This window comes from Phaethon lepturus, unplaced genomic scaffold (genome assembly GCF_000687285.1).
Source record: "Phaethon lepturus isolate BGI_N335 unplaced genomic scaffold, ASM68728v1 scaffold39118, whole genome shotgun sequence".
Lineage (NCBI taxonomy): Eukaryota > Metazoa > Chordata > Aves > Phaethontiformes > Phaethontidae > Phaethon > Phaethon lepturus.
This window is the reverse complement of record NW_010556174.1, coordinates 575-9687: the sequence shown is the minus strand read 5'-3', so window position 1 is coordinate 9687 and position 9113 is coordinate 575. Positions and strand designations below refer to the sequence as shown.

The 9113-nt window shown below is 49.1% G+C and overlaps 1 protein-coding gene across 1 annotated transcript in view; it reads right to left on the bottom strand.

Moving 5' to 3' along the window:
• Positions 1-422: 422 nt before the first annotated feature.
• Positions 423-9113, bottom strand: part of IP6K3 (inositol hexakisphosphate kinase 3) — a gene marked incomplete at its 5' end in the record, with an annotated part of 9262 nt that continues 571 nt past the window's right edge. Inside the window, 4 exons of the mRNA XM_010292401.1 lie at positions 423-1208; positions 2478-2653; positions 3320-3492; positions 4502-4724. Of these exons, the coding sequence (XP_010290703.1) occupies positions 738-1208; positions 2478-2653; positions 3320-3492; positions 4502-4724 (1043 nt within the window). The remainder of the gene's footprint in view (positions 1209-2477; positions 2654-3319; positions 3493-4501; positions 4725-9113) is intronic.

The window sequence follows — 9113 nt, the reverse complement described above, 5'->3', positions numbered from 1 at the left end:
TCCAGCCCCTACGGAGCCTTTTGCTTAGAAATTTTTTGAAACATGCCCCGTTATAATCCCGTAGGGATGTTGAACCTTTGCGAGGTCCAGTTCTTGGTCTGAGGTCCCTCTGCTTTTACACCTTCAGCAGCACGGAGCCAGGACCTCTGCAACATCTTGTACGTCTGTCTGACAACACTCACGCTGTACGGAGAACACCCGACCGTCTCGCAGCGATGGGCGTGTGGAGCGTGAATGTCAGGGTGTGCCTTTTTCTCTCCCATTTGGATCTTTGCATTCGGCCCGTAGCGTTGAACGTGAGTTGAAAGTAACGCTGCAATCTATTCAGACCTGCCAGCTGATTTTAATAGTCTCGCTCAAATGCACAATATCTCCTTAGCCCACTTGGCTTCGTGAGTGTAGAGGTGAGCAGGTCCTATTTTATCATTAAGACTTTTTCAAGTAATGCTTTCTTTTGGCTCACAAATAAATCAAGAACAGCAGTAAAACAAGAAAGGAGAATAAATCTTCTGATTGATTGCAGGCAGAAGAGATTCTTTCAGCTCTTTGCTTTTTACGCTTGAGTTCAGTAATGGCACGTAGCTTTTTTTGCACTTTCCTAGCAATCTGTCCATGCTTTCATTCCAAACCGTGCACATGACATCCAGCAGCTGTGTGGGTCCCATACAACTGACCCAAATGAGGTACGTTTCAGGGCTATCGGTCACTAGTAAATCCAGGCTATTTCACAGAATTTGTCATTTTCCTTCTGAGATATTCTGAAGGATTTTGATGAGATTCTCGAGGCCAAAAATATAGCCGTGGTCTGGCCCATCATAAGTGGTGTGATTGCATTTGGAGCCTTTAAAAGTGGTGTGGGCAAAGTCTATCATCCGGACGTCAACTCTGGAGTGACTAGTGCTCTGTGATGTGGTGCAGTTTGTTTTTGGGAAGTGGAGGTGATTATCCAAGGATGCCATGTTCTCCTTGTGCTCCTGTCCATCGTAAATGATGAGCAGGGAGCTGGAGTAGAACCTGTAAGAGCTTTGCTTCCTAATGACAGAAAGCAGAGCTTTTAGCCGCAGGATGATGGGCTCCAGGAGATCCGTTCGCAGGTGGTTACCGTTGCACAGGAACTGGCGCAAGGTTTGCCTGAATCCCTCCGGTGAGAGTTTCCTGCCGTAATACTTATCTTTGCAGAGAAAATGGCCAGTATCCGCTTGGTAAACCTTGAGGAAAGAGAGCAACAATCCAGATTCAGTTCAGTTTTCCCAAAGCTCTAGATTTCACCCCAATCTAAAAAGTTCAGACCCGAGCTAGGAAATGGGACACAAATCCTCTGCAGTCTAGCAATATCTGGCAATGCTGGCGATGTACTGCAGGCTTCTCACCGAATCCCATGTCCTGTCTTTTCTGGAGATTTAAACTATTCAATTTAAACCACTAGTGCAGGTTCCTGTTGTACTGCTATAAATTACCCCTTTGTGAAACCCAAATAGCTGTAAGTCATAGCCGTGTCAGTAGTAATTTACAGCATTTTCCCTCTGGCTATGGTAGGAGTTTGCAGCAGTACAGGAAAACCCCAGCTTTGTACCTTCTCGCAGTATGTAATGCACGGGTAGCAATAATCTTGCTTTCTTAAACACAGGGAGACAAGATGTAGACAGATATTTGTATATGAGGCTCTGGCAACAGTGAGTAAGAAATGAGGGAGTGAATTTAGAGTTAGCTCACGCGCCAGTTGTAATTTAAAGGATAATCTGCTCAACAGAAGGATGTCAGAGACCAGAAAGGGATACAGGGTTTGACACTGAGTGTTTATGCTGCTATATATGTGCTTTATAATCATCTTTCTCATAATTATCCTTCAGGCACAGCAGAATAACATTTGGAAACCTGCTTGAGAAGTGTGAGTGAACCAAATGCGTGGCTCCCGTTTCTAGGAGGAAGGGCAAAATCCTCTCGATTTTGAGCGAGAGGAACCATAACATTTAGCACAAAATAAACCCCTCGCTCTTGCGGTGACAGGATGAGACAGCTCTGCGAAGGCATGAGCAGGGCAATGGCGTGCTCTTTTGTTTTTCTTTTCTGTGCAGCAGTCAAGAGCTGAGCGTGAGAAGGGCATCTGTGCTCATGTACAGGCAGATTCTCAGCTGAGGTAAACTGGTTCCAGCTGCTCATACTGGTGGCAGTGGTGTGGTGTGGTGCTTATGCAGCCACCGCTTGTGAAAGCAGCTAAATCTCTAGAAGTCAAGGAGAGGATATGGGCAAGGGTTACCCTATATGTGCCATATTCTATACTCTTCCCTAAGCATCCTCTCCTCTCCCGTTTGAGGATAGGACACACAAGGGAGGGACCAGTTCTTGCAGCCTGTATTCGACAGAGACAAGAATGAAACGGCTTCAGTTTACACCAACAAAGGAAAGACTTTAAATTTCCAGCTTGGTTTCAAGCTGTGTGTTGGGCAAACACCAAAAGGACCGAGGCTCCGTCTTACCTGCATCCCACAGATGCGAACACCCAGAGACCCAGAGGTGCTTTGTTCACATTTCTTGATGTGCCGGGCTTTCTTTTCCTCCGAGGCATCATCGCCGTGCTGCCTGGTTCCCATCTTTAAGTCCAGGATGCAGGGATAGTTGTACTTTGATACCACATTTTCAAGCAATAGAAACTCTGAACATGAGTTAAGGGAAACCCAATACTTTTAAATTCTAATTGAGAGAGGTCTTAAATCACAGCAACTGCTGATGCTCTCCATAATAGCTCACAACAGTAATGAGACTTTCTGAGCCAATTTTACCAACATGTCATTGCTATAGGCCCCTTGCTGCCAATTTCAGTTATTTATTGTAGTACAGTCCTCCCAATTAAAGCACCAACAGCTCCATTCTCTAGTGACACGGTAGCCCTGGGCTGTCAATCCGACACCTTGCCTCACTCCAGTGGGTGTGGGGGAAGTTGCTAAACCGTATTACTCACATGACTGGTGGGTAATGAAGTGTAATAGGGAAATAAAAGGCGAGGCAGCTGCTAATTCCTGTATAGTTGTGTTTTTAAATGTATGCCAAAGGGATGCTCGACTTATGTGGAATACCCTGTATGAGAAGTGGGTTTTTTCTTTTTCGTCTTTTTTTTTAGAATAGAAGTGATCTACAGTGATCATCTAGTCCAGCCGAACAGTGGGAGAAGATAACAGAGCAGCTATATTCTATATATTCTGTATTTTCCCAGGGACTGAGCAGAGGAGAGATGCATACCCCCTACAGTAAAACATACATTGATTACGAGCTGTTATTTGTAGCCAAGACTATGCTGGAGGGGAGAGAGGAGAAAGGATACGATGAAGTTTGTTCTCATTATGCTTGGAGGACATGCGGTTCAGGTGCTGCCTGTGACAGTGCAGTCCCCAGGGGTTGTAGCTCTTTCTTTCTGGCTGGTTTCTGTTTGCACCTTCCAACAGTGAATCTGTGCGGTACTGAAGGTCTGTCCTCAATAGCATCTTCCCCGGGCAGCTAGACAAAACACACAAAAGAACACGCTTGGTTTATAGGCTCCAGAAGAGAGTATTCCCTCCCCTCCTCTTTTGTAGAACCTCAAACTTGATAAGGTAAATTTTCAGGGACTCTCAAAGGAAACATATTCATCATGTCCAACCTGCGGAGATCCTTTGCTACTCCCTAAAAGTAATTTTCAGAAAGCCAGCTATTGCTGGGTGCCAAAATTTTCTTTCATTATAATTTCACAGTGTGCTTGGCTCCTATGGAAAGCGCCAATGACCGGGAATCTCTATCTACCTAATGGGCACAACACGGGCAAATTGTCCAACAATAGGAATGATTCCCAATTTAGAGGGGCTGGCTTCAAGAAGGGGAGGGAGCGGTGAGGAGATTTGTTCTCCTTGGAGGGTCACTCCTTAGTCTTGCTCATCCAAAAACCGTAACTCCCATCACGCCGAGGGCAGCGCTTTCACGGTAGCAATATTGCACCCTTCAGTCATACCTGACCTAGGTCTTCTCTGAGCCAGTTGGAGATGAAAGATGTCTTGCAGAAAGCCCCTGCAAGCCCTGAGGTCGCAGCACGCTTGCAAGCGCCGCAATGCCTTTCAGAGACGGCTCTCCCCTGGGACGAGGATGGGGTCGAACCACCTCGAGGCTTCTACTTCTGGCTGGTTACCAGCAGAAGGGCATTACGTGCTTGGTGGCTGTTCTCCTGGGGCCTCTCCTCCTTTTGGAGCATGCCGTGCTCCGAGGAAACAGGTTTAAAGCAGGGTTTGAGGCACGTATTTGAGCAACAGCACCTCAGTGATAGCCAAATCTGCCCTGCTCCATCCACAAGCTGGGGAAGAGATGAACTATGAAGCCACCGAGCTGGGCTTTGCCTTTCTTCGCCTTGGCTGGGCACTGCTTCTGCTCACTTTGCCTTAAACCAGGAGTCGTGTCACCAAAACCATCCCAGTTAGACCCTACCCAAAGCGGCAGGCGAGGACCAGGAGGAGGTTTGCAGGGAGCAGCAGACCCTCACCTGTCTTTGAAGGTCTTGGTGAGCTGCGTGTGACTCCACTTGACGAGCGTGTGCTCGCTGCCGGTGCCGGTGCCGGCAGCCCACTTGCATTTGTGCCATATCGTCACCGAGGAGTCGCCGATGGCGTTATCCAGCCGGCCACAGCTCTCCGGCTGCAGGCTGGGGCTGGCGATCAGGGTCAGGTTGCCGAGGCTGTCCTTTTTGAGGTGCACAGAAACGATGCCTGGACAAAAAGGGGGAAAATCAAATCAGAATGAGGTTAACCCATGGGTTACCGTACAGGCTTGGCCACCATCTGCACCAGCCCAAGGTGGTCCAGCCTCCCCGAGAGGGCTGGCGCTTAGCAAGACAGCGGCCACCTCGTGTTTTAGTGGCCTCTCGCACCGATCCCACTCTGATTTGAGGTCAAATAAACACCATTAGTCTGAAACCCTGGAAAACAGCCACAAGCTCTTCTAACGTTCCCCCCTCTCAAGGTTTGGCTTGAAACCTGCCTCCTCTGAACATCATGTTCCTTGGTCCTCTGTCCCTCCAGACTCTTGGCATACCACAAGTGACCCAGCAAAGACCCCCGCGCTGGACTGGGAACTCCTGGCTTATTTATGACAAGGGATTTAGGTCTCACTTTTTAAGACAAGGGCAAGGTTGGAAATGCTTTTCATTGGCAGGAAGCAAAGGGAGGGTTGGGGACCTGGAATTTTCCAAAGACAACCAGTATGCCAACTCCTTCCTTTAATTGGAGAGCCCCCAGGAGCAAGGGCAGAGGCGTGTGCATGGGCTGGCAGCGCTGCCTGCGTACGTGATGCCCGCGCATTGTCATGGTCGTGTCCTTCCCCACGCGCCAAGGACCAGCACCCGAACGGCCGACGGCGGGGGCCAGACCCTCACATGTCTGGTGTTTGCGCATGAGGAGGAGCATGACCGTGAAGAGGGATTATTACTTTCCACCCGGAATGCTTAAGACACCATTGTGTATTTTAGCATTGCAGTATTTTCCCTGACTCTAACGGGGATCACAGGGCGCAAATGCCATTCAGCCCATCGCATATTTAGCCCAGCCTCAGCCCATCCCCGGCTCAGGGACGGCTGCCTCCGCGTCTCAAATGACAGAGCAGGAACGGCCGCGGATCGCGTACGCGACGTCTCCGACCTTTCTGGGAAAGGCAGATAACCTCTGTCAGGGCTGCCCGAGCCTCTCAAGGCGGCAGAGGCGTTTTGAGAGCATCGCCCTTTGGGTCTCAGCGGGGATGCCAGCCGCACGAGTCGCCCGCAGCGATGCCCTGCTGCTTTCCAGTCTAGCTGCAGTAAGGCGGCTCCAAAAGGGGACACGCAAGGCTGTTGGACCAGCAAAACTCGTCGCTGGAAGGAGCCTCGGTTAGCGGCACGTGGAGCTGGGTTTTATCCAGCTGTCCCCAGGGCATCCCCACTTGGTCTCTCAGGCACTGCGGGGAGATGCGTTTCGGCAGCTTAGCAAACAAGGGAGCTCTGGTTTCCCAAGCAAATTTGCCAAAGCAAATAAATATGCAAACTCCCTTCTCTCCATTTAAAGTGAGATTATAGTGAGCAAACACAGACACAAGGACTTGCCCTCTCGGTGTGTGCGCAGAGTCCTGCCTGCGGAGTTTTCGTGACTGGGGGAGGTTTTCGCCGCCTGAATTGCAGGAGTCCTGGGTGTCTTCACCTCTGTTAGACTCGGGGTGCCCATTCCTCCCCAGGTCCTGTACCCCATAACCCTCCAGGTCCAGCTGTATTGGGATACGCTTCCCTCCCACCCTCCGTACAGCCCCTCTGCTCAGGTACCACAACCATTTCTGTTGCCTTTTGCTGTAAAATCCGCATTAATCCTGGCAGGCTCGGTTAAATCAGCTTAATTTTGCTCTGAAATGGGGGAGAAATACACACAGGCTGTTTTGCTATGGGGCTGGGAACCTTAATTAGGGGGTAAGTAATATTTTTAGCTCTCTCAGTCCTTTGCTCGTGGGCACGGTGGGCACGGGGAGCTCCGTCTCCCTCAGGCTGTGACGCTACCCCCGATCTTTCACTGAGGCTCATTCCTAACAAATCCGTATCACAGATAACGGAGAGCAAGCGAAATTCCTATCAGCTCGGATGCCGGCTCTGAATTTTCAGGGGAGGTAGGCAGGAAAAAAAGCCGGTGTATCTTTTGCCCATATCAAAGCTTTTTTATTTTTAAAAAGTCACTGTGAGGCGAACGGAGTCCTCGATTCCAAATCTAGCTCTACGCCTCAGTTACGGCACTATAGCAGCCTGTAACCTTAAAAACTGTCCCAATTACATATCTACAAGTCAATGGAGCTGTGCTGATTTGCATAGTGCTGACAATCTGGCCCTAAAAACGTTATATATAGCATGAAACTAAGAGTTCTTAAGTATCTTAGATTAATATGAAAATTAATGGGGAGATTTTCAAAGGCAAGAATGAGCAGTTAAATTGCAAGGGAATGTGATCCTCTCACTCCTTCCAGCCGAAAACTGCCTTCATAAACTTACATCTCAGCCTGAAAAATACTTTTGGTTCCTGGTGTGCTCCTATACGGGTGTTACATATGTCCTGCAAGTGACCTACAAAATCAAAATCTGTAACGCATGGCTCCCGACCTTCTCTTCTATTGCAATAAGAAAATATCTATGTGGGAGCAAAAGTGTATTTAGGTACTTGTCTTTGCTGGCCTTTTAGCGTCACCAAAACTGCAATGCCACCCCTGGCCAGCACCAATGAGGCAGCCAGAGGGTATTTACGGGTGCTGTCACCATGCTCGTGGCATCCTGGTGATCCTCAGAAGCGTTCTGTAGCTATGTAAGAAGCTATGTAGCTCTACCCTCATGGATTTATTTTTAAACTTCGAAGTGCATTTATTTACTGCCATGTGCAATAGGAATCCGAGCAGAACCGGGCTTGAAAACAAGTCCAGCATCCCCTTGCAAGCTCCGCTCGGGGCAAGCAGAGGTTTGCAAGAGGTTGATGGGGAAAGCCGGTCGCAAGGTCACCAACCTGCCTGAAATGGTCAAGCGAGCAATGGACATTTTTTAAGCAGCCGACTCGGTGTGAGATTTGAATGATGACATTTGATCAACGTTGCACATAATGTCATCATTACATAATAGTCCCCCCATGCCACAGTCTAAGAATAGAGATGAGGAACGTGGACACGTGTGAACGGGTGATGAAGACCTCAGGTTTATTCCCCCTGATGCTCATCCCCCCCATCACCCTCATGGGAAGGTGTTCCACCTCTTTAATTCGCCTGGCATTCAGGGCTGGGACAGTTATAGCAGGGAAAAAAAGTCTGTGCCCAATGCCAAGTCGGAGAAGAATTGCTATTTAATTACCCCTTGTCGCAAAACTCACTGGGACTTGCAGTAGAAGAGAAAAAGAAGACAAAAAAAGTTATTAATAACCAGGCCACCCCTGAACTGATAAGCTGGGACTGCTTAACATCTTTATTAGAGAGACAGAGCAGGGCCCAGCTCTCCAGCACCGAATCCTGGCCCCTGCTAAAGAAAATTGCTTAGAAGACTTGTTTTCTTTCTTAAGCATCTTTTTAATATCATCCCATAAATCTGCAAAGGCCCCTGACTTTCTGGGAAAGGGAAAGATTGGATTTGGAGCGCATCGAAACCGCAGCTGACACTTTGAGCTCTTTTCTGTAGTGCTGAAGGACCAAAAGATATTTTAAGTTTTTACGTGACAGCTGAGCTTCTCGCCTCTCACAAAAATCCAGGGTCAGGAGCTTTATGAGCAGCACAAGTCTGGCCGTAAAAGCAGAAATGGTGAGGAAATAAGAAAGGGAGGGAGGATGTCTAAAAAAAATACTAGGACCCCCCCAGACCCCAAGTGCTGCTATTCAGTAGCTAAGTTGAGAAATTCAGCTGGGAAAGCGGTTCGAGGCAAGGAGAGTTAAGGACAGGGGAGGTGTTTGAAGGGGGGACCGGGCAGTGATGGGGGGCACCAGGCAGAGGAGGCTCTTCCCTGCCTGGATTTGATTTTTAGAAGTTAAGTGGTCTGTACCTCATGTTTTCCAGGGACCAGGGTATATAGGAGCGCTGGGGGAAGCAGCGCTTGGCTAAGGTGGAGCACCCAGCAAAAGCCACGCTGGAGACATCCCTGGGCTGTTTTTTCAGGCTCAGTATTTCGTGGTGGCCCCAAGAGACCTTTTCCTTGCCCTCAACAGCTTCTCCACCTCTGACACAAACCTCCACCTCCTCTAAAACCAAGGCTTGGAGCAACGGGGCCATGCCTGTGGGGCAAAGGCACCCTCAGTCCTGCTCCTGGTACAGAAAACCTTTGTGCTCAGGGGATGCTAATTCAAAGCTCTACTGAACAGAGCACATAATGTGTCCGATCTTGGGAATCCTGTTTGGAACAAGACCCTCCGAGTCCCTGCTTTCCTGCACCTATTCAGTGCCGCCATTCGCGTGCCGTCAGGCCAGCCTGTCTGGGGCCATGACCTGCAAAATCCTCAGAGCAAACACTGATGGGAAACCCCGTCCTATTCCTGCCCCTTGTTCTGTGATTTTTCCTGTGTTTACCCTTTCTGTCCCGCTCCGGCGTTGCGCAGGCTCTTGGCTCCCCAGGAGGGGATCGTGTTCA